This window comes from Varroa destructor, unplaced genomic scaffold (genome assembly GCF_002443255.2).
Source record: "Varroa destructor unplaced genomic scaffold, Vdes_3.0 BEIS01000007.1, whole genome shotgun sequence".
Lineage (NCBI taxonomy): Eukaryota > Metazoa > Arthropoda > Arachnida > Mesostigmata > Varroidae > Varroa > Varroa destructor.
This window is the reverse complement of record NW_019211460.1, coordinates 5,079,334-5,106,010: the sequence shown is the minus strand read 5'-3', so window position 1 is coordinate 5,106,010 and position 26,677 is coordinate 5,079,334. Positions and strand designations below refer to the sequence as shown.

The window sequence follows — 26,677 nt, the reverse complement described above, 5'->3', positions numbered from 1 at the left end:
ATGTCAGTGCTCTTTCCGTAAAAGACCATTTTTCGTGGATGCAATATGCATGTATCTTAGGCCTCCATTCAAAGCTATCCCACATCAATCCATACGCTTGGTTCTATCTTCGAAGGGAATTGGTGCTAAGCTGATTAATTCGATCAGTGAAAGGTAATTTGAAGATTATTTTCAAAAACGGGACTCTCGACTAATGGATATCTACAAAAGACGATACTTTTGAGCACTCTTTTTGTGTCATGATGTCAGTTGACGTTATCAAGAACCTATTAATGGGATAAAGGCTGCAGTTTGTGAAAGCTGACGATGTATAAATGGTTATTTTTGCCAAAAAAAGAAAACATGTTATCTTGGAAAATTCTTTCAGTTACTTGGGTAAGTGGTTTCAAGCAATGGTGCTCGTATTATAGATTTGAAAATGCGGTATGCTAGAGATTCCAAGCTTGTTTACATACTAAAAGAAGCCTAGTTAATTAATATGTTGACTTTCTAATAACTTAGACGTTCAGTTTTCGCCTTTTAACATATTAAACTTAAAGTACAATAATATTCCCTTGTTGGGTCATTAGAAAGCCCACTTGCATATTTAATTTCTTTCGGTCTGCGCGAAACTGTATAAAGACATAGTCGTACACCTGAATTTTCAGGCGTTTGTAATTAAGAATCCGCTTAGATTCGGCAACCTCGATTTGCTTGACAAAATTTCCCGGAAAAGTTAAATGCAGATTTATATTGACCGCAACTGGATCGATCTACTGCAAAAAAAGAAATAGTTTACATGATGATTGAAGGTTTATAGCAATTTGTTGACTCTAATCTTGGATAAGTTATTGCTTTTATAAAAAGAAACGGCACTTTAGATTTCCTCCAATCTATATCCTTCATATATGTACGCATTATGGTAGAATACACATATTTCTCTATGACTTTTTTCCGTGTTCGTCGTGAAGCAACTAGTATTGTGAATAACAATTAACAATTTTACTTTGCTAGGGCAGTTTTGAGGATACTTTTATCAAATCTCGTTTAAATGGCTTCTATATTGACGCCAACTGGCGCGCTTTTTTGACTTTCGATAGTCTTAAACATGATGTTATTCCATTGTCCCGTCTGCGAGATTAACATCCAAATATATATTCTATCTCTCCGAATGTGCATGATTAGTACAACATATTTGGTAAGATTTGAAGATAATAGATATACCTGAAATTAAGAGGGATATTAGTTCCCAGTTTACACGATACGAAAATGATTCTACAAATCGTTGTTTTGTTGGCAAGGTTTAAGATTGTCTCAAATGGGAAAAAGCTTTTTTTTTTTTTGACTGAAACTAGACAAGTTCTCTCAATATCAAAGAAAAGATGTATTAGCAGCTACTGACTGAAAAAGATGTATTATGCAGCAGGGTGTATCCGTACTTCTCCATGGTGGTAATTTCAGCTGTTCTGCGGTGATGCTGACTTACCACAGGGGGTCGAGGGCGCTAGTGCACGTCGACGTAGACTTCGAAGAACTGTTTCTTTATCGACGACTACTCGAATATTGTCTCTCCTTAAATGCGACTCGGAGTTCCTCGACGTACTTCAGATGCTTGCTGGAGGAAATCGACCTTTAAATAAGGCGTGCCTAACGTAGGCTCAAACGAGAACTAGTTTAAATTTCCGCAGCATTGTGTGAAGGTCACCTCTAAGATGGTTTGAGCTTTTTTGTCTTGACTTGGGACGTTAACTGTAAAGTGATTCCCGACTGATACCGACGACTGTGCTGACAACTCTATATCAGATTGAGTCACAACTGAAGTAAATTTCTCAGAGCACACACTAAAAAGGAGAATTATATGCAAGTGTGCTAGGTCGATTAATAGAACACCAGAAATAGAATTTGAAACATTTATCTTAGGTATTTTAGCGCCTTCGCTTGAATGTTAGGGAAGTAGGCACAAACTTAAGGAACACAAAAAGATAGTGAAAAACCAAACAAAAACTTAGCAGTACCTGAAATGAACGGAAAGGCGGAAACGTCTTTCTAACTAACCGGCTCAATAATTTTTTGTAATAATAATTTATATTTTAGTGTGTCTCTAAATTTTAGGGGAATAATATTACACGTTTCCAGTCTATAGTTAATGCATCAGCACCAGAGTAATTGTTCTAAATAGTTTTATTGCTTAAACAGTAAAAAAAGTCTAATTTATTGTAGTGCAGCAACACTGGAAATCTTCACTTTGGCAGCAGTGTTCAACGCACACTTCGTGAATCAAATACCCATAGAGACGAAGAGATTTTGGAAATATATTAAGTACACAGTTGCCCTGTGCATAATCTCATTTGAGAAATGCGTAGGACCTTGCCCGAAAAGATATTAGCAATTCTAGCCATGAAAGCTAAGGTTTTGGTGTTTGTGAACAACGTGTGAGTTCCTCAACCCAGGTATAAATTTGGTGGTGAAAAGAACTTCGTCAAAGGCTTAGGAGTAATGAAATAGTAAAATAGCTTTATCATCGCATCATGCCATCACATAGCAGTAGTTAGTAGCCCTTATTACCATATTACCTGATATCAGTCAGTAACTTTTTTAAGATCCAGTAGATTATAAAATAAAAACACTGTGATTTTTTATGCACTGTGGTATCTTCTATCGTCAAATACATAGAGTCGGTGACGTTTTGAACTGAACTTGTCATTTTTCGTGGACAAGTGTTTATATTTTGTCTATCCAAATAACGCTGGCTGTATAACGATATATCTGATGACAGTCTGGTTGTCTCTTGTCGGGCACGCAAACGAATACATACAATGTACGAACTGGCTGCGTTAACTTAGCACGAAGCGCTTCGAAATGACGACGGCAAAACAAGGTCGCTTTGAACAACACGCGCTGAAGTACCGTAGGTCTTCTGGGTTATCCTGCAGTAAGAAAGAATAGCAACGGTATCCACAAAGGTGCAGCCAGGGCTATCTGTTGATAATTCTGGACGTAAGGGCCTGTGTAATTGTCTCTGCCTCGATCAGCTTCTAAAAGAGCCGCACAACTGGCAAAAACGAGACTATTGAAGGTCTTCTGGCTCAACGGGAAAACATGCACATTCTGTTAATAATAAATAATAATAAAAACACAATAATATGAAGCAAGCCACTACTATGTAGTGCTGCTACACAATAAAGTTCTAATTAAATCTGCAACATATTATTTCTGCACAGTTCTGCGTAACTGAGTCCAAACAAGGTATGCTTTGAACTCCTTGTTATCACTTAGTTATCAGTTTGCAGATATATAAAGGTATGTTATACGCTACTTCTACTCTGATAACGTTTGGAGCAAATGTTTGGACTTTATTCAGATCTATTCTACGAGCTATCGTTGGCAGAACCGTCACATCGGCTCAAACGTCTCAGTCAACTGAATGAAAAACGATAAGCACTAATTAAGTTTATGACCCAGACGTAGTCTGTGGTACCTAGGTAGAATCGAACTCGAACGCTATTAAGGTTTGGCGCATGATTCGTAATTACTGTGCAGCAAATACGATGTTTCACCGTCCTTTCTATTTACTACAAACACAATTCTGATAGTAAATCGATCTATAAATGTATCTTTACAAGTCATTACTAGATATATACCTACTTACATGAGACATCAGACTTATTTACGTAGTCCGATTCACTTGTTGTTACATTTAAGCTATTTTGATTTCCCGCGAAATTATTTCCCGCACACGGACACTCGGCTGGCTAAACAAAGGCTTCTTTCCGTCCAAATATACTGAGGACGAAACGGTTTAAAAGATCCCAGAAAAGGAGGCGCCCATTTTATCAGAGTACCAAGCTCGCGGAAGAGGACGGAGAATCTTCGTCTTTATTCAGGCGAAACGCTTCCTGATAGACCTTCCAGACTTTCGTAAGAGACGTCAAAGATAAATGCGAAGGCAGTAACCTCGCCAATTATCTCGTCGAGCCCATTCTAGCGTTTTTCAGGTGTCCTCGCAACCCACAAGCACCGAAACGTCGAGCAGTAGCAGGTTCAAATGGCACTGGACGCAGCACAGCGGGTATGCTTCAACTGCGAAAAAAACAGTCACCTCAACGAAACTGCGCGGCCGTCAAAGCATACATTATATAAATGCGACCGTCCATGACCCGCTCGTTTTTCAGGTTTCTTTTTTTTGCGAGGAAGTAGGTTTAGTATCCGATTCTAGAGCGGACGATTGCTTACCGGCACTATCGGGGTTACTGACACACATTGCACTGTAGTACTTCAAAGAGCAGCGAACTTTATGAAGTTAATGTGCTCAGTTCTGACTTTACAGGAGTACGACTTCGATGTAGTCTATAAAAAGTGCTTCTCTAATGTTATCGGGAACGGCTCGTCGCGTCTGACTGTCTCGTTGGTTCACAGCAGCGCTATCGAGTTAGACAAGGTTTGGAGGAAGCAGAGGAAGGCTTTTTGCCTCCGCAGGATAGTCGCCAAATTAAAAAAAAAAGGGATTCGTGTGCCAACGCACACACTCAAAGTTGGCCTGATCTACCGGTTCAAAAAAGATGGAAAAAAGATTGCTTTACGTTCCATCGTCCCAGGTGAAAAAAGCCATCATCTTATCTCACTCAAGAGGGATGGCAGCACAACGCGATGCGCTCCACCTAGCGCCGACGCCGGAACCTTTTTCGCGAAGGTGGGATTGAACTTTCTGGGCTATTTAGGTCTTGATATTGATAAACTAATCCGTGTTATTCGGTTCGTGCCAGTTCGGGTGGCGGCATCGCATGCCGTAATCTGGGCTCTGGAAAACTGCACAGCGCCCTTTTGAGAGCTTCGGCGCCGTAATGACGAACAACGCGACTTGCTTTTTATTGCGGTGGGCCGCAGATTACGGCAGGCGAAACCACATCAAACAAATTAAGACGACTGTTGGCACCCACGATGCAATGGGCTGGTTGAGCGCACAATTCAAACGATCACGAAAATGCCGAGTTTTTCGGCGACGTAAGGGCACAGTTCATTCCGGGTAGCGTTTTTGTTCAGTACACTTACGATCAAGAATTTAAGACGGACGTCGTCTAAATTTGTCCGTGACTATCGGCTGGAAGCTTTCTGGCTACGAAAACGATTGGAGGTGGGATGCCGCGGAACTGCCGTGGAGCGCAAACCGTCAGCATCGGAACCAGCCACGGCACATGGAGGTGGTTCAAGAGAAAACAAGCTTTCCTGTTAGAGTTCGAAGACGGCATGGGGGGCACGAGTAAAAGCCTAACGAGCAATGCCGGGACCTGTCTCGTTGCCACGAGCCATTTACTGTGGTGAGCCGAGTGGCCTTACGTAGCTATCGGGTTGTCGCACCCATGATCGACAGTTGACAGTTAACGGAAGGGACATACGGCGCTACCTTGGGGAACAGACTCCGGTAGCGATAGTATAAAGATGCGACCACGAACATTAATAATAGCATAATTCGAGTGTTAATGCGACTTTGATCTCGGTGTACGAGGCTGCATGAAGCTGTAGCCAGTAGGAGTTTTGTTTTTCGCATAAACATAAAGTATATGAAAGAAAACACATACGCAGCTATATCACGTTGAAGACAGTTAATATACAGGGATTCATATCAGCTAGAAACCTAAATTATTCGATTAACACTTCACGGGCAATGTTTCTACTTTTGTAACAAAATTCTAATTCTTAAACCTTATTAACTACAGTTCTATTGAGCAGCTATAGTTGCCGTGCTACTGGACCGGCCAGTGGCTTTCACAAAAGTGTTATTAGGCCGTGTTTACTCATTTTTCGTTCTAATTTGCTTATTAGAAACGCGCAAGATCTTGCGTTTCAACCAGTTTGGAGCTTTGAAAAAAGAGGAACTGAAAACACAGATGGACGCAATGGAACCTTTGTGCCATACTCTGATTAGTTGATTGGTGTCCGCAAAAACGCATACTGGATACGTTGTCCTATAGTGTAACCGTATATATATATAACCGTAAATTACAACATTCGATATGTTTAGTAAAATGTACTAGCCGAATTATCTCCCATGTTTGCTACAGTTATGAACCTAACAAAATAAGCCAATTATTGCAGTTTTGTTTCGAGCACCTCGCATTAAAGCAGGATAGGATTGTATCATGCAGATCATCTCAGGTCTGCACGATAATGTAAGAATATTACCTTTGGATTAAACAGAACAAATTCTAGCGGTCCATAGAGTAATTCCAAAGTTAGTTAATTTGATGTGGATCATGAAAATGCTTTACCAAAGTTTCCTCACTGACTGGAATTAGAAGGCTCGACCTTCTCTGCAAAAGCATGATCCTTCGCACGATGGGAAAGTTCACACGAAAATATGAGAGAGATAAAGAAGACGTGTGCAAAGACGTTCTATAGCCAAAATTGAGCGAGTTCCACCTAGAGTATGTAAGCTGTTGGCAAAAAGTACGATGACTATTATAAAGCCGTTCACAGATGGGGAGGTTTCTCGATAAAGGTAGTTTGCGAGATTAAATTCTTTACAGTTATAAAGCTGCTCACCATAAAAAGCTAACCACACCATAAGTTTGTAAAATGGGGAAAAGCACGTTTCGCCTCAAGCAAGAAACTGGATGAATTCCAACCATACTTCGGGCCATTCATTTCGAGGATAAGCAAATGCTATGAACATTTTTTCAAGCGTGTGAATTAACGATGACTTCAACTTTTAGAAAGATCTCTCAGAATCTTCATCGTTCGGATATAACGTCTAAGACCTACAAAGCGAAGGTGTTCAATCGAACCCTCTTTGGTATGACTCTTCCTAAACCATTTTCGAAGGACCGTGGGCTTAAATAACACGACCGCGGACGAAGTGCTTCATTACTATTCGTGCTGACTGCCTAAAGATTCTAAATACATCGCGGTTTTGTAGGGGCATTTAACAGCGACTAAAGTCATCAGTACCGCTCTTAAACTATCCAGCAAAGAATCAATGCAAATCAACCGGAATCAACAATAATACATCAAATTAACACTTGCTTGGATGAAGAGTTTGGAAAGAGTCCTGCAAAGGAAGGGAGACTCAAATGATTCAAAATCAGAAAAGGGGCATTACGAAGAAGGGCTGCATCTGCAAACTCCAGTTAAGAGTTCCGGCGCGGCACATAGGATCTGATCTGGAGTATCGCAACGCACTGACTAGTGAACACCTTTGTAAGCTTTGCATTTATGCCGTTAAGGAAACGTTACGTCGTTCAAGCCAATCATTTAACTCGCTACATTAGATTGCAGGCCAGAAGGCATAGTACTACCAAGGCTGGCCAACGAGATGTTATACTAATATGGAAAAGGAATGATCGGTGTCGAACGACAATTCAAGTCGGCGCTATTCTCGCGCTCTGACAGTGATTTCCCTCGTAAATCAACCAACCAAATCATTTAATGAAAATCATTTCTCTCGCTGACAATATATCAATCCGCATCAAACGCAGAGCTTACCTGCCACATGTACTAGTGACACCGCGGAACGCTGCTAACGAATTTCGTCTCCAGATAAACAAAACGATGAGTGAAGCCACGAGGTTTACGAATGGAGGTAAGCACTGATAGGTTTCGTTCGAACGTATAAAGCCAGAAAATTGCTAACTGTACCTCAGCTTAGTCATAACACATCACTACTTGAAGAAAGTAGCACGTTATTAAGAAGCCAACTATCAAAAGCTGTTAATGAAGTTCAGTCTGAAGATCGCGCCACCTGTCACTTACTATATCCATATCATACTAGCTATTGGATATTTAACAATAGCAAATAGAATTAAAACTACCGATTTTGATATTGGGCTCAGTTCTCATACTTCAATCCATTTGCTAGAAGTTGCTTACCGTGTATTCATAACAGATACAGGCTAATGAAGATTAACGATGCTTGGAGGCGTACCAACAAAAATAACCGTTACCAGCTCTGTAGTCCGCGAAGTCTATTGGGATACGATGGGTTAAGTGGGAGGTGCGTTTATAAATCTTGTAAATATTGGTATCATTTTGGGAGATGCTTTGGGAGAGCTCGCTAGATCAAAATCGTTCAACAAGGCCAGTAAATTCGTTATTAGTATTAATTAAAATAGGTAATGTCAATAGATGCCCGCAAATTCGTACCTTTTATTATTTTATTTGTATATTTACACGAACTGTGTAGTGTTTAGAGAAATAGGTTTTTAGCCGGTGTGATTAATCTACCTGTAAGAGGCAGTGCATAGAAGCAATCATCAAAATTACAAATGCACATGTTTTACTTGCTCTCAAAATATAGTTTTTTTCAGATGACAGGGGTTACTTTATGAAATTAACTAAATTAATCATGGTCTTCAGGTAAGCGAAGCTGGTTTTCGCAGTCTGCTTCTGGCTAGACATTTGTCCGTTCTTGCATTTCTAGCTCCCGATGAGAATTTCATCCAAAAACATGCATTTTTGATTCAGTGTACGAAAAGTCTTCTGCGAACAAAAGCTCTTGGTGAAATGAACAGAACACTGTATCTTCATTTACTGTCTCCCTTTGGGAGTTTTTTTTTTTTTACTTAGTCTTAGAGCACAGACTTAGTCATTTTCAATATAAATTTTATTTAAATGTTAGGATAAATAAGGTCCTAATTGCGCATGAGGTAGTGTTTACAAAGGCAGGCGGAAAAAGCTGTTATATCACGAACTTAAATCGGTGGATTTAGCCTTGTTAGAAAAAATTACTGTTCCTGCTCAATCCTCAAGATGTGCTTGGGCATCGTTCAATAAGCATGCTGCACCATCTGCAACGTTTTTGCAAAGGTTTAGAACACCTAGGGGTCTATGTGTTGGCCTGAACTTCATAACAAGCCTACACTGAAGAGTCAGTAAAGTCATATCAAGAAGCCCGAGTGCTTATTAATTACAATAGTTAGACCTGTTGTACGAGCCTATTGAGCACGTACTGCACGAAGACCTTAGTGTCTAGTTTTATTAGGTTTAGGTAAATCACCAGCTCAAGTCTACGGACCAGGCGAAGCGTCGTGCGTTTGCAGCACGGACAGAGGAGCCATCAAAAATTATATTGGTAATCCAGCTTGCACATATCAGTGAAGAACGTACCAGAACGTGTTCTATTATGAAGATGAAGTAACGTTGCGAAAGGTGGCAGAAGATGTCGCCATATAGTTTGTCGAGCTACACTTAGCTATTAATGGTTATCATTGCAGGGACATGTTATAGACACTTTGCGGCCGAAATTGGATGAGTTTGGCTAAATGCCAAACGACGCCAATTTCGGCCGCAATGGACCTGTCATTGCATATTTAAAACGGTGACGGTTTTGAATGGGAAATCTGGTGAAGATAAAATTTCTATAAGGTACCCGCGAGATGATCGCCCTGTTTACGCCGCTGGAGCTTTTCCCGTGGCAGGCTACAAAACTAGACCTCGTACAATTTGAAAGCTAAAATACTGAATCGCGTATATTTTTTTGAAAAAAAAATCCAATGAAAATGTTATGTTTGATTTTTGGTTTTTAAAAGAATCCTGAGGTAATCGCCTGGCTAAGATAACGTCTCAAACATAACAGTAAGAATTGCCGATCATAATGGCTTTGATATTGCATATATTGCACAAAGTAGTGTCACTTATTACATTCTAAGATCAGTTCACCGAAAATAAATGAACCTATGTAATATTCTTTGAAATAACAAAATCCAGTGGATAGTGCCATACACAGGTACCACTTTTTCTGAAAATGTAATGATTTCCGCAGGAGCAGCCATTTTATGGGTTTTTTTTTTTAGCACATACGAAGCAAGTGGAGTTTACTTCGCCTCCGACTATGGTAGGTACAAACCTTTACCATTAACTACCACTACATGGACTTGCGCTGCCACCCCATTATTTTTAATGCACGTATTGAAAACATTATCAAGCTTTTTCAAAGTTGTAAACACAAAGATTATTAAGATCAGTCGGGCTATATAACGCGATTTAATATGATAGACCAACTCGTTTTTTAGTGCGTTTGTTAGTAGTAGAAACAGTACGCTACTTTTTTTTAATATTGCTCAAGCACATTTTAGCGACGTTACTTACTATTAACTGTGCTTAATAATTTTTACTTGTCATGTATCTAGTGGTCGATTTCAAATATCATTTTTGAAGTGAAACAAAACCTGAAACTGAAATGGACTATAGATAATAACGACCTATATACCTTATTAAAAACATATAGAGCGTATTTTTTTAGTTCATATAGGTGGCATATTCTGATACAATTCCCATTAGTCTATGTTGATTTTTGTCTAAAAGGTGTTTCAAGGAAACATGATTAACTAAGACTTTATCAAATAAATCATCGACGTTTCTTTAGTTATTCATTTTTTATTTTCCGGCTACTTACTCATAGCAGTACAGGTTCCCACTGTCTTTGCTGAGTTTTCTTCAGAAGATGCATGTAGTTTCTTAAATCTTATGTATGTTTAGAAATAAGTTAGTGTGCAAAACAGAAGATCCGTTAGGGTTAACATAAGCAAGATGCGCTCTTATAAAATAGTTGCAAATTTCACTCCAGATTATCTTTTCAACGAATGTATAAGATGAAACTTGAAATTTTTCAATTTCGATTCTGCCGTACCGATCGTTCCAACATAGTTAAAAAGATCAGCTCGGATACGTTTATTTACTGATTATAGCATATTGTAGGATTCAATCGAGCACGGATTATTAGTATATCTTACGCTCCGTGAATTTTTCACCTAAAAGAAGGAAAACACTTGAATGGTGGTTTTTACTATCTCTTTTATTCTAATTGTTTCCGGCACAATAAACTGATTTCTCATATGCATCTGTATACCTAATGAGGCATGTAAAGGTGTGAATTAGGGCAAACAGATGGGATCGTAAAGCCCAGGCTGTTCAGCATAAAAAACTGGCTAGATTCGTTTGAAGACCTGACGTTTGTTTGCCCCTCTGAAACAAATTCGAGCAATCGTTTCTCTGTCGTTGGTTGTCAACGATGGTATTACGTTTGTCGCGCCTCCGTGAGCTTCTCTGACCTCGCCACTTCTTTTTTTTTCCCGTCAATCTCAGCTGATTGTCCAAGATTGATTGTCTGATTGAACAAGATCTAATGCCAATTGCAGATTATGTGTTTTCTAGTTAGATAGTCATAGATATTTTTCAAAAGTTATTAAAATGAAGCTCAGTTTTAAGAACAACTCAAAAATAATAGAACCCTTTTTTTTTAACCTATAAATATTTTAAAGAGATTGCATTAATTTTACCGTTTCCTGCACGCTTCAAGCTTGCTGCCATGATGTTTGACAACGTGATAAACCAGGTAAAGCGGTGCACATATTTGTATGATCTTATTCCTGATAAAAGACATTAGGCTCTTTTACATAGATTAACTTATTTTAAGTGAGATTTAAAAACGTCCAAAAAATTATTTAAAGCCTTACCTACCTGCTATCATTTGTGGATTGGATTATTTTCTTGCGAAATGCACCTAAATAAATATAAAGCTCAAAGATTCCCCAATAATAATGAAAATATAATAACGTTCGTCTCAAAAATTTATAGTGTTTGACAGTGTACAAAGGGAGAACCGAGTTCAAACTGGATTAGACGGTTTCTCACCGTTTTTAAAAAAGTAACGTTATACTACGCAGGCTTCGTGCTCATTTTTTTTTCAGTTTTGTGCTGTGCCGAGACCGTCTAGGTCAGATACAGGGACCACACTCTAGCAAACCTGCAAACGTCATTCTTTACCAACAGCGTCAGTGTGGGGAAGCGTTTAATCAGTTCGTAGTAATTAAGGTCGGTAATAATTCACCTGGAATCGTCAAGCATCCCTACATAGTCTGCGTAAATATACAACAATGGGGCAGTTCCAAATATACAGTTAGATGTTTAGTAGCTTAACTCATTCAAGCATTTTTATTAAGCTTGTTACGTTTCTGCATTCGTCGAGCTATAGTATAATAAAAGTTTCGATTCTGAATTGAAAAATTCAACTTGTATTTTGTACATCCTTCCTTGAGGCTTTGGAGTCGCTTTTCGCTTTTTGTTCATACTGGGTTTGGTTTTAGTTCTCGGCGCCGCTATCAGTGCCATACGACCTAATGATTTCCGTTAATTTTCCCCATAGCCTTTACAAGCTGTTGTTTTGCAATGCGTGCGAGACGACTGTTTGGGATTATGTTGGAATCAGGAGGCAAATACATAAATTACGCGATGCCCACACCATCCAACTGCCGATCCCCAAGAGCTTCAGTAACTTTCATTTGAAAAATATTCTTACATGAGATGAATGCGTAAATCTGGTATTCGAATACCAATCCCACTTCTAGGTTTTAACCCTGGTGTCGTGGGTTTTTGTTCCATCCACGAAGCTTTATTTAATGCAAAACGTTATAGATTGGTTATTGCAGACCTTACGTCTACGAATATGTCTATCAATTCCGCTTTTTCCGTTCTGGCTATGTACTCCACACATTGAACTGAAAAAATTTTTCAATACATGTCTTTCATGTAGCATCAGAGTAGCATAGTAGAAGTCGCATGTGAAACTTAAGTTCTTTACATTGATTCGAATGGTTTCTTTATGACTCATTTTATAACATCCACATATAATCGGATAAAAAGCTTTACTCCGAATTATTCTCATAGACTGCTGGGCTGACATAGAAGTGTTAGCACATGCACTTTTCCTTCTCTGCGTATCGCTAGACCTCATATGGTACCATGCTGTTACGATGCCCTCTTAGTATCCACAACGTCTTCGTAGTCGATTAAATAGTACGATCGGCCGATATTTTTTGTCAATGCCAGCTGCATGTTGTCCGGAGCAGGGTTCGTCGAGGAGTATACTTTGATCCCTTAAAAGGGCTTGCTTCATTAGTTTCAAACAAACCGTTGTTTCAGTGGACTAAAAATCTTCGGAAGGTTCCAATGATAGTTCCCAAGCATCAGAAATTGTGATCTTAAGTGTGCGTTGCTTAGAGAGGCAATGTGAACATATTAGCCCGATTCTAGGCTGACGAAAATTTATCTACTTTGGGCTAGAGTGTCACCGCCCACTCTATATACTCAGTATACTAGTTCTCGAATAAGTAAATCGTGCAATAGGACTCTGCGCCTAAACTCGTCCCGCTAGATAAGATTTCACAAAACGGAAATATTTTCAGTTACCTAATATGTCAACGGTCAACTATTCGTTTTGCCTGCTTAAGCGAGCACAGAACGTCAATGTGACAGTTACGGTTGTCTTAAGGGCACACCGTCAGGTACCTCTCAGATGTTTAGTGTAGACACAACTGCTTTCCTGCTGTGGACCAGTGGTTCATGGAGTACATTACGGCGGATTCTCAATGTAAAATTGAAACTTTTTAGATTAGTGGCGTAAATTTTGAAGAAAACTCTAGTCTGTGCTTGTATTCATAGCTTGCAGACGACGAGGCAAATTAACATCACTGTAGATCATGAAAAGCGCTCACGTTTGGGATATTACAGCGTTACGCACAGTAATCATGGCATATTTGCAACATAGGATAGTTAAGCCAGGATTGGGAAAAAAAGCCCAAGCACGGAGACTCTGCGAAGAAACAAAAATATAATAATTTATAATGCACACAGTCTTATGCTAACTGGATTGGTAACGTTGGGTCAGGTTAGCGAAGAGGTAGAACTTTAAATAAAGGATCTCGCTAAGCGTATTAAGACTATCGCAGAAGGCTTACCTCGGGAAGAATGTCACTGACAGCCGTCGTCGTTAGCAGTGGCAAAGGGCAATGCACTCTCCATGGTCGAATTAACTTGCGTCCATGATGATGCAGTGATGACGTGTTTGTCTACTAAGGGAGGGGGCCCAAGGCCAATTTAAGCGTAGACACGACTTGACCCTTACGTAAAAGTTTCAGCAATAGGGTTGAATAGACCGTTTAATAATACAGTAATTTCTTCTTCTTGGTCCTTAAAACAATGGTACCAAAATCTATAATAGAAGAGACAGCTGAGAATGGACTATGAATAAAGTACAGTCAGAATAAGGGGTTACGCTTGAGGGAATTCTGAGGTACATTGTACACACCTTGCAATCAAAACCGTATAGTACTCAAACTAAATGTCCAATATGCCAAATTTGAATGTGAGTTCTTTTTCGCCGGAATAAGATTTTTTGCCAGTTATTAGAAAGGGTTATCTTATAGAGAAAATGTATCCGCACGTAACAGGAACGCGTATTTCTACAGCATGTAAAGTGTGCGGCTTTAACTTTTTATCTACTCATATTAAAATCAAAATTAGGAAAAAAAAAAGAGAAATGATACTAATTATAGCGTGAATAATTTCTTAGCGAATACGCAGGATAGTTATTTACTTGATGCGGTTACGGCACCGGTTAAAATACAAAAATTTATTCAATTTTTAATAGACCATTTATCCACTACTACGCCATGAACTAGTTTATTTCACAATATATATGAAGAAACAATCATTACATTGGCACGCCAATTAAGAACTTGAAAGTAATCAAAGTGACCAGGTACGATTTGAACAAAATCCTCTCTTACACTGTCTTGATGATCAACCTAAAACGTGCCTTCGGCAGTATCCAATAAAGCATCCTACATTCTAAATTCTCCAGCTTCAGCGCTGGGGCACGCTCCTAACTATTTTCGTATTGCTACAAGGTACGAGGTATGGAATTTACCTACTTTAACGCTAAACTATGAATGCTCTGCATTATTTTGACATAGCCTTAAGGTCGGCGACTTTACCTATGCCGAAATTAAATGTGTAAAAAAGTCATTATTATATTAAAATGTTGATGCGATACGAAGAAAACAGCCATTACCGGATAGCGACTGTGTTTTAGCACACCGAACTCTTTTGCAGAAAGGCTCTATGGATCCTTTGATATCGATCGTTATCGAACTCTACAGCACATTGTTTTTTCTACCAACGCATCACGTCGTCTACGATTCCGGGCCGAGGAATGGCCAAAGCAGAATCTGTTCTTGCGTACATTTGAGATTTGGCTAGACATAAGCAGCTACTGTGTTATATAATAGTTTAAATGAAGCAATCGCTCTTGCTCTCTCGTGCTTTGATTAACTATCCACAAATGCAACCGTTTCCATACTGTCATTAAAACCATTGTTATCTTCTTAGTTTTGAAGTTGTAACTAAGAACTTATTTTAAATCGGCAACTGGGTGTAGCAAGCTGGGTCTTGGTCGCTCGCTGTTTGGATTCTTTTTTCATTTGCCCAGACGTTATACACACAAAGCTTAGTTGCAATTCTTTGTTTGTCTTAAGTTGTTGTCCGTTGTAATGATATGAAATGTTTTTTGGTCTAACTACAGCTGGTTTCAATCGTCATAAGACTATTTATTGTCGGTGCCACCGTACGATGATTCATAGATCAATCAAAACGATCATATGGCTTTGGATTCTAGTTTTTTCTCCTGCGTCAAGTACAGTCACTGAAATGAGTTGTCGTATGTCTTAGCTAGGTTACTATCTCTTGATTTAAGTGGTTTTTGAGGGTTATTGAATGAAAGCTATGTTATAGTATTACCTATACATACATTTATATACGCTCACAACAGGACGTATTGGATGTGTCACAATTTACATCAACCACATGTAAGCACAAAATATATTCTACTTTACTAGTTATGATTAAATAAGATAGCGAAATTTTTATTTAGTACATGTAACGGTAGTATTTGTAGTGTATTTTATCAGATGATGTTTACGTTAAATGGATGATACTCGTTTAACTGGGAACTGTTTTCTGCTCCGGCCAACAACTGTTTCTTTGCTGTCGAGTTGACGCCTGTAGTATCTCGCTTCCGCTGTAGAGATACAGGTTGCGCTATTTAATATCCAGACAAACCAAACGGCTTGTCGTCTTACACACCTTCTTATCCTATCACAGTTATTATGATCAACAGCCAAATAATAGTAATAATAAAAAAAAAATGTATTTCTTCACAAAAAAATAGACCGCTGTATTCGACGGTGCACTCAAAGTGGTGCGCATTGACCATGCCGGCCATTTGTCTTTATCTACCTGTTAAAGGACTATGCTTTACGTACAATGTAATGAAAATTGACGCGAGTACCTCATTTATTTTGGGCAGTTTTTCGTTCTCTTCCCTAAACGCTTGGAGTCTTACGTTGCGTTAGACTTCTATTTGAAATCAAACATGTCTAATAAAGATACTGTGAATAAATGAAAACTCTTGAATGAAAGAAATACTTTAGTAAATTTATCTCGACGGAAATGTGCTACGGCGATGAGATATGAAGATCGGGTCTGGAGTGATCACATTAGGAGACACAAAGGAAAAGCTTCGCCGCACTGTGAAATGTAGGTTTTCTAAGGAAAACAACCAAGAAAATTTCAAGTTGTTTTTTTTTAACAAATCAGCAATCGGTTGAAAAACGATGACTTTTCCATGAGAAACTGTAAATTGTTAGTGCTCCCTTAATTATTCGCAGCGAGCGCGTACATCATACCTGTCGATACAAAAATCTGCTGAGCATCCTTTAAGCTCTTAGATGAGGAAACCCATCAGCGATGTTTTGATGGTTTTTTGATCATATTCTGGCAATTCGTCGAGCAGGGTCGATGGTTATACAAACTTGGTAGGAATATACCGCATAAACGATCGTAGCGTTCAACTGACAAATGAAAGCAATGTAATCAATCGTTCCTCATGATTCTGTAGTGCACCCACGAATCTTATAGAGGTATTTAGAGATATATATATGTATATATATGTATATATATATATATATATATATATATATATATATATATATATATATATAGGATAACTATGTCAAAAGTAGTCAAAAGCTATGGCTATCTTCTACTTTATGCTGCAAGCTGAATTTCTTGGAAAAGGACGTTCTATCATCTTTTGCCAGTCTATTTGTTGACTTCGGCTATATGTACAGGTTGCAATAGATTTACAACGAATTAAAGCCAGATCCAAACGGTGCTGAGGTAATGGAGAAAAATTCTTAGTCGAACTCTGTCACTGTTAAGTTCATTTCCACATTTAAAAGTACTTACGAGGACCATAGTTAACGCGATCTTTTACTATTATTATTAGTGTCGTATCTGCAGCATATTGTAGTTCACGTACTTAAATCGTTTTTAATGTATATTCTACAATATACTTCTGTAAAACACGCTACTAATGCTATCAAATATAAATAGCATAAATATAAATGACACAAGGGGAACACAAAAAGGACTTTAACGTCTCTCTATGTTTCGAATCTTACTTCCCGTGTCGCCGTTAGACATTCTATCAGGCAACCGCTCCCAGCAGCTCCCAGGCCTTTCATGTCTGCCTTGTTATCAGCCCCTTCTACTTCGAGCCTCTGTTAGCGATATAAAAGATGTTCTTTTATTTGGGTTTTGGCATAAGGCCTTTGCTGATCGAATGAAGCTATACGACAGTGTCGATTGTTCATCACTTCAGCGGGCAATTCTGTTGACGTGGCGTACAACGTGGTCATCTCCATACTATAGTGTGTGGCACTGACAGACAGTCTAGGAGATGTGCTTTGAATAAGATGGTCACTTCTGTATTGAGACCACATACCTATAATCTACGTAGGATCTATAAAAAAATGTCACTTGGAGTCCAAAGGTAAGCAATAGCCTTCTCTTATTTCTCACCCAATTTATATTTATTCTCACCAGAAATTTTCAGGTCTGGTATTCAAGAACTAGTCAACCAAATCTTGCGGCTTTCTTGACTGCCTAATGCGCGATTATTTGTTTGATCTTGCAGTGATCCAAAAAAATTGTATTATACAAACACAAGCTTTGAACCTCTTACTGAAACTCTTGCAGAGCTGCGCTAGCAACCTTTGTCATATGCAGCTGCGCATTGTCGTGAAGAAAGATGGCTTTTCTTTTTTCATCGTTACTCGGTGCCTTTGGGCCTTGTACAAATTCTCGCAGACAGTTTTTTTCAGGATAATACATATATAATACCCTCCCAATTCCGTCAAACGCCAATAGCAAACCTTTTCTAATGGATATCTGGCTTAAGTCAGGACGTTTGCACGTCAAAATACTGAAACGTCGCTTGTCCTCATCCGCAACAATTCTGCTAGAAACTTGCCATGGTCATTGCGCGCGCGATACTGGGGATCAATGGTTTTGTTATTATTTCCCTTGCTGCTATGTTTGCTTTGTGCGCATCACTTAATCCACTCTGATACACCAAGGCTTCTAATTTGCGGCAAAATCCCATACATTGAAAACGCCTGACGATCATATGGAGTTCGCAACTTACCTGGTTGGCAGTTAGAATTTCATTCGGAATGCCACCTTTCAAGCCTGAACTCAACAAAATTCCGTTCACTACGTAAGTTACAACGACCTTACAAATAAAGGAAGGCACTTTTAGATAGTATTTAAAGGTAAACAAATAATTGAAAAATACCAAGAAAAAGGAAACAGCAAAGTAAATCCAACCTAAGAGTAACACGCAATACGTTTATTATTGTAAACAAATTAATATTGCTTTCCCCTGCTGCAATTAAATCAACATACTGGCTCTTCTTCTCGCATACTTTTTGAAATTAATACGATTTTTGAATATTTCATTCATAGTAAATGTTTGTCAGATATTATATCAACGAATTTAAACGAAAAGAGTCATCGGTCGTTAAGAATCTTAACAAACGAAATGTTCAGAGGTGAACGGTCACATCCGGTGAAGTTTGGGCATCATCTTCTGTAACATTTATTTAGTGGTTTAATACAAATGTTATTGTAATTCATGAGTTTTGGGTTAAGTGATGATTAGTGAAGAGATATGAGAAGAACACAAAAGTAAAAGTTGGGCCTTTCTGTTATTTACCATACTCGCCAGAAACTGTTACCACAGATTATCAGTCTTTAAAGATTTCAGCAACGAAATTTCGTTAATAAAGCTTTTCTAATCGTAATACAATACCGACATGTTGTCAGTGACAATGTCCCAAGACCCCCGTACCCGGGCCTCAAATACCCGGACTACAGCAGTCAAATAAACAAAATTCAAATACCTCAATGTAATGTATTAATAATAATGGGTATCGTGACACACGAACCGGAAGACATCCGCCTACGCGCGTGACGTAACTGGAACTGTAGTCTGGACTTTCGCACTAGAGCTTGGTCCTCTTGGAGTTATTATATTCCATATTATTATTGTGTACACTTCGTTTGTTTTTCGAAAAAGTCCAAAGTTGCATTCCCTGAATATTTTCTCGCTAAGAAAATTTTTATAACCCACACAAAACGCATATCCGCATAAGACACTCTAGTCTTTTAGTATTTCTATTATATGGGTTATTATTATATATATTATATAGTATATGGTATATATACTAATGGGAATGGATAAAATATAATTTTATCCATTCCCATAAGTTGGCTAACAAGCAAAGCCTGACAGAGTTAACGTGTTCTCCTAGATGGGCTAAAATTGGTTTATTGGCCTAAGAGCGGGCTTTTGTATCGTTGGCTTCATCCTAGAACAAAAGTGCAACAAAAAGCAATCTGAGCGCTAACTACGCCGTTTTGGAGGTACCACATATCCTGATGATATTCGAAAAAAGGCTTACATCGTTTGCGAAACGAACGTCTTTCGATTAAGAATTCCAGCAATTTCTATTTTTACATACATATTAGACATTATGAAGAATTCGTATTTTGACCTCAGTAATGTCATCATTGACATTTTGAACATAGACAGATGTATCTTATAGAAGCGTATGTACAGAGCCAATAATGTTTTCACGTATTCTCATCAAGCATATCCGTTGACTTTCAACATTCGGTAACAGTTTATGTCGTTTTCCTACGATGGAGTTCTTTATAAAAAAAATAAGTGGACCCCAAAGAAGTGTTTAGCAATTTTTGGCACAATATTTTCAATTCATGGTCATCTACTTATTTTAATATATATATTGGTATTAAAATTGTAAATATTTTCAGTCGCGAATATTTGCTTGATGGCTAGGTAACCATCGCTTTAATACTGCTTTCAGTCCAATACTTAAAAAATTGTTTGATGTCTTCTTTCTTCTACAAATTATTGCTCACTTTAGTCACATGTTTTGAGGCAACATGGCTTTAAATAGGTGAGGATGTAAGTGTGTGTGTGTGTTTGTATAATCAAGTGATTACTACAGCTTATCTCCGTTTTAATATTTTATGTGTCGGTGACAGCTTTAGAAATTCACAGACGAGAAAAAATTGATATTCCTAAACGGTCGAAACGATCCTGGGACATCCAAAATTAAACCAACGTTAAATGGGCAGCATTATATTATATACATTTGTGTTCCATTGTTCAAAACAACCCAATACACTTCTTTCAATATATAGAATGTAATCTAAACAATCAATAGAAAAATAAATACTAATTAGCTTGTTGTAAATATGATAATAGAATCTTCTGTGGTACCATGAAGATGTTGTAGCAAACAGATTTAATTACAGTAGTTTTAGAATCCTCCCTAATATTTACCTTGTCTTGACTAGCGATCTTTGTTAAATTTTCAAAGTTGCAAGTGAATGATCATTCTAGCAAAAAGCAACAGAAGCCGGTGTTATAAGTCAATACGGATATATCGGTCAACAACTAAATTGAATTTTATCCATTTTATTATACCGCAAACATGACCATGCCCTAAACGGCTGGTACTCGAAGCGGCTTGAAGGATTAAGCCTAGCTCGTTTCCATCAAACAAAAAAAACCGAAAGGACAAATCAAAAGTATCATACACCACTGAATTAGTGCTTTTTTTTTTTTTTTTTTTCATTAAATAGCATTGACTGTAGCGAAAAATGCTACTCAGTTTAATGGATTGTCGTTCCCTTCCTCTATTTGTCCTACGCTATAAAGTGCAGGAGGCAAAAGGTGAAACGAGTGGCGCCATCTTTATTTCTCATGATTTTTTTTCAACAGACACATTGAAACGGCTGTGAACGGCACCGGCGTCTGTCGTTCTGCTTGCTGATGATTATATTATATATATTGTACGATTGGTAGCAACAGAAAAAGATTTAAACACGTGTTTTTATGACAGTACGATATATAAGTGACATTAAGGCTGCTTAAAAATCCTATATTTCTTTCTAGCTCTCGAATACAGTTGTTACGACTGCAAATGACAGGGAACAGCCTTGATTTTTTATATTATTTCTTTGATATTGCAAGCGATGTCGTTGACGTATTTAAAATACTTAATGAAACAAGTAGCGAGTAACATTGCGGTAACATCGGCAATTAAAATTGCCCGGTTAAAGTTTATAGGTTTGAGTTATTTTATCAAAATTCCAAAACTTATACGATTGTGTACCAGCCAGAACTTATGTGCCAGTTGAATCTATTGCTGGTATCATACCTACATAGTTCAGAGGAAATGGTTTGATTCCTAATATGTTAGAAGTCTCTCAGCAAATACAGCGTCTCATATTATACTTTAGGGGAACTAAACTATCTTCAGCTTTGCTGTGCTACAAACATTTTTCTAACCCGAGTGCTAAAGGAGCGATAACGTCAGCCAAGCAGACCACGAGACTTAGCCCAGGTACAGGTTTCGGAAAAATTGAGTTGATCTTTTTTTCTTCGTTTTTTCTGGAAACGAGTAAAAAGCTTATTGTGTGAATATAGGCGTTGCAGAGGTACCATTCTGTAGATCCTATGCAGAATATCCTACTGCGCGGTATCCGTCAGCATATTCCAGATAGGTTTTTCACTATTTAATTTGTTTTTTGGAGCTTAGATAATGATAGAAGAAAAAAAGTAAACACTAGATCGCGTTTGGACGTTAGATTGCTGCAAAAATATTCGTTTCTACTTACTATCTAGATGCGTTTTCTACTAGCTGAATCGTCAAGAGTTTTTAATGAGATAACTTTTTTTTTCATGTTAATCTAAGAACAACTTCCGTAAAGTATGATACTAGATATTATTTTTTCGAAATGACATGTGACTAATTTAGGACAAGTTTACTTCTCTAGCACTTGAGTGTTATGTACGCAGCCATTTCATCTGAGAGGGAAAAAAGAAGATAGTTCTGAGCACAAATTGATTTCACAATGTGTTATCTGTTGATGCAGGCCTTACGCATGTCAGTCATACGGCTTAAATATTATACTTTTTGGCTTCGGTATGGGATTAGGAGTTGCACATTTAAATTATAATGAATGAGGCATCCAGGGGTAACGTTTTTACTTTTCAGAATTCAATACACAGAACCAAAAGTGTAGCATCCTATTTTTGAAGAAATAAGCATTTTAAAGGCGTTTGCCTAAACACATCAGTTATTAGCCGATCATATATATATAAATCTCAATTATGACTAGAAATTGTGTTCATTTAGAGATACTTATGAATATTTACGTGATTCTGAGCAATCGTTGTTGTATTTCCGTTATCGCAGAATATTCGGCATATCTAGTAGTTATTATTTCCTTACCTCTTTATTTTTTCGTTCCCCCGGCCCCACCTTCGATGGTATGATAGACGTAAACGATGAAAACGTGGTTATTAGGAACCGGACCGCACATCGACAAAGATTTCCATGATTCTTAATACCCCTCCTGTGCTTAACATTTTTAATACTGGTTTTGATTAAGTTTTCACTGATGACGAACTGTCGTTTATCCTGGTTTTTAAGAGCTCTAGCACCAGGGAGGGCCGATATAAACGCTGGCCATCAAAAAGTGTTACTCACAGAATTACGTATCAACAAGCAGTTGATCGTGACGATGATCGTGATTTCATTAACCATTACAGTATGAATTTATTAAAGCTTGATTTTTCTTAAAGATCCAGAGTTGAAACTCGGAAATTTGCCCTAATTTTTTTCCCAATATCCTTAATGTTTCCATTACATAATACAATACGGTAGAAATTTTACAAGGTACGATGGAAGAAGAAAAACATAAAAGCTTCAGTTATTCTTCTATGTGCTAGCTACTATTGCATTCATTTGTGAATTTATGTGTTAGTTGTATTAAGTGGCCTACAGGTGGTCTGCTTGATTTTCATCGGATGCTCTGACAAACTTTGCTTAGCAAAGGAGGTGGCTTACCGGCGGCCTTGACTAGCCAATAATACGCCAGTGACGAAAACTACAACAACGAACTAGCGAGGATGTGACCAGAATTGATTATATTTTAGAAGAACCCGGGATGCTGATGAAAAACAGAAAAATGTGGGACGTTCAACATTACTATTTAGATAATCCCTTTTTTTTCGCGTTGTTTCTGTCAATTCTGCCTTCGTTGTGCGCTGATAGCGAGGAATTTATATAGGGTATTCATATATATATATACATGAAGATATCCGTGGATTCGCGCGTCGTATGGTGGTTCATTTGGTTAAGGGAAACAGTTTGGGTCAACAAGAAAAGTAGTGATGGTTCTGACAGAGAAATTATAGATTGCACATATTTGGCTTAAAACAAACAACAATACAGGACACATTCAAATTATTATACCCTTATTTTTTTAATATTGTACACTTCCAAGGAATTCCATTAGCACATATTGTACAAGTACCACCATTACGCATGTAGACATCTGAGCTTGATACGGAACGCCTCGTGCATGGTGGGCGATAAGTTCGAAATGACTAGAAAAACTGATAGGAATATGCATATATTTATAATGTATTTTATATTGTCTAGCTATGAAAATGACTTTGGATTACGTTTATTACTATTACTATTGATCAAGGTTCCGTTCGCGTAGTGAGAATTAAGCTTTCATCGTGCCTATAAATCCACAAAGTGAAGTTGTATTTACATGTAATCAGCCATTGCAGACAACACCGGCGGCTAACGCTACGACACAACATACATTTCCCAATCCTTCAAGTTCAATTTAACCGTTATAGTGACTCAGCAGCAAGACGATCTGCTAAAAACAGGTATTTTTTTGGTGTGGGCTGTTTCTTCACATGTAAGTTGAATTATTTATACTGGCAGATTTACGATATTATTTCCATACATTCATACTACTCTGAACCCCAAACGCTGCCTACAAAATCACAACTGCTTTTGTCTTAATAACGATCCAAAAGCGAGCAGATAAAACGGCCTATAAAGTGGGGACTGCGTTTTTTGCTATAAAGCTATGTACCTTCATGATTGTTCGTAAACTATTATAGCGGCTCTATGGATTTTATGTATCACGAAAATAACTTCGAAGGTATGTCTAACTATAATAACCATCAAGTTTTGATTTTGGGAGTTTTAGGTGTGGTATTTACTTTATTATTTTTTTCCAAACCCGTTTTTCCATTGTTTAGCTTAAATTCTATTAGACCGCAATTCGATTATCAGGCTCAATATACCGCAGTGCTTCGGATAAACTGGATCCGTTTTTGTTAATTTCTTAACATTTTCTAGGGTGTTACCTTTACACGGTTGCACTATTCAGCTTGTTTTGGCGTCACGGCTTTAGTTTTAACTATAAAATCAAGGTTCTGAGTGCTCTAGCTCAACTACACTCTTAGATACATCACGCCGATTTTGGTTCCAAATATTTTTAAATAAATAAATAATAATAATAATAATAAAGACTGCACAAAATATTAGACTTTGTATTTCCGTTTACGGTAGCACCGAAGGTTTATGCCCGCTTTAAAACCTCTTTGCATAAGTAGTACTAAATCGTAATGTTGGATAGACTTGTTTATATGAAAATCGCTTCCATTTCAGCTACTGAACGTCTCAACTTCTAAAAGTTGATCTCTTCGTAAGTGAAAGTTCAAAATATAACAATTTGTGTATGTTCAAAGAGTTCTTTCGAGAGATTGACAAATAAATTTGGCCAAATGCGCTTATGCTGCTATTCGTAAGCCATTCAGTTGCCCAGAAGTAGAGCAAAGATATCTATTGCTGTTTAATCAGCCGTATTGCATTAGCTTGAAGACCGGCTAGGTACTAAATCATAAACTTAACTGACTGGCCGACGAGCGTAGGTAAACAAGATGATTTCGCGGAACCGGAAACCGTCCGGTATATAGAGGCGCTATCGGAAATCGTTTTGCATGGTTTGGGGAGGCTGATACCAAATCACATAGCAGACAGGTCCACAGAAGAATCTAACAAAAAGTTCACAAGCATAGCTCGACATTATTTTATGTTAATTAGTCCAATATAAACAGAAAATATAAACCCAGATTTATTGTGCCTCGACATGACCGAAAGAAGAAAGAGCTGGGGTTCGCGGCTGAGAAGATTAGAATTAACACTGCGTCAGAGTTAAATAAACTCCTGTCAAAAGGTGTGCTTCCCATAGATTAAATACGTGGTAGATAGAGCCTGTTGTGCCTTAAGCGATAGATCTTGAGCGTTCAATGCAGATATCTGGAGCAAAAATTCATCCAGATTACCAGCAGACCAACTGTATACATACAACGACATACAGAGAGGCAAAATTGCCCTTTATTATTATGTAGTTTACAGGTTCAAGTAATATCATATACATTTAATTCTATTACTACTTCCAAGAATGATGTAGATGGGGGACTGTACACCGAGTTTGCTCTGGCGATGGCAATATAAATCGATTTAAAGCCCCATCTTGAATTGAATAGTAGCCTAGTGAACTATAAAATAATCATGTTTTGTATTTTTTTCTGACGTTTCAGAAACCACATCTTTTATTACTCATAGGATTCGTATTGGGGGCGTTCATAGCCACAGCTCACGCTGAGGACAACAGTAGTTTACTACCAAAAAGAAAAAGCAGCTTGAGAAAAAGCTCACGTACGGCTTCATCGTCCTCTGGTAAGATTCTTCTGGATCTAGCGCTTCCTTTCCAATAGCTTTATTATTTGAATTTGGCTTAGCTCGATGAGTAATAATTCATTTGTTGTACGTCGAGATACTTGATGCCATAGGTACAAATAAGAAAACATGACAAATCTGTCCTGGAGTGTTGTGAAAAAGTGCGTACTGGACCAATAAAATTGTACAGTTCCTAGGCATATTTTTATTCATCATATATATATATATATATATATATATATATATATATATATATATATATATATATAAGGCAGTCTGGAAGTCTGTAAAGTTCCCAACCTAACACAAAAACAATGCTGTTTCATTTCTCAACATAGTCCCTTTATAAACTTACACATTTTTCCTGGCGATGCTCCCACCTCTCCATTCCGTCTAAATAGTAGTTGGCATCTTAGTCTTAGAATTCGTTAATGTCATAAGCTTTTTACTCGGTGAAAATCTCTAGAGGAAAAGGTCGACTTTTGAAAACAGAAAAGATGCCCATAGTTAATCAAATGGTACGTTCCAATTCAGCTGCTTCACGGTAGCAAATGATAATGCTAAACAGCGTCAACCTCGATTTTACTTTGGCTTAATAATTGCGTGAGCGAACATCGTGCCTTCACCATGATGGGTTTGTGATTCACTATGGGTCTCTTCTAATATTAAGAATAGTGGATGAACGCGTGTCGTTACGACAAACAGCCTTCACAATTCTGTTACAGTTTAATCGACACCTAATCTTCAATCAACTTTATAGTTGTACGTATAGTTATCCGAATATTTGCTAAATTTTTCTGTTGGTCTCTCTGCATGCTCTTGGTGCAGCTCTTTTACTCCTTCAGAATATTAACAATAAACGTTTGTGTTTCACA

The 26,677-nt window shown here is 37.9% G+C and overlaps 1 protein-coding gene across 4 annotated transcripts in view; it reads left to right on the top strand.

Moving 5' to 3' along the window:
• Positions 1–26,677, top strand: part of Cht7 (chitinase 7) — a 106,469-nt gene that overhangs the window by 38,345 nt on the left and 41,447 nt on the right. For all 4 annotated transcript variants that reach the window (XM_022813964.2, XM_022813962.2, XM_022813963.2 and 1 more), the window contains exon 2: positions 25,664–25,802. In XM_022813964.2, coding sequence (XP_022669699.1) covers positions 25,664–25,802 — 139 coding nt within the window. The remainder of the gene's footprint in view (positions 1–25,663; positions 25,803–26,677) is intronic.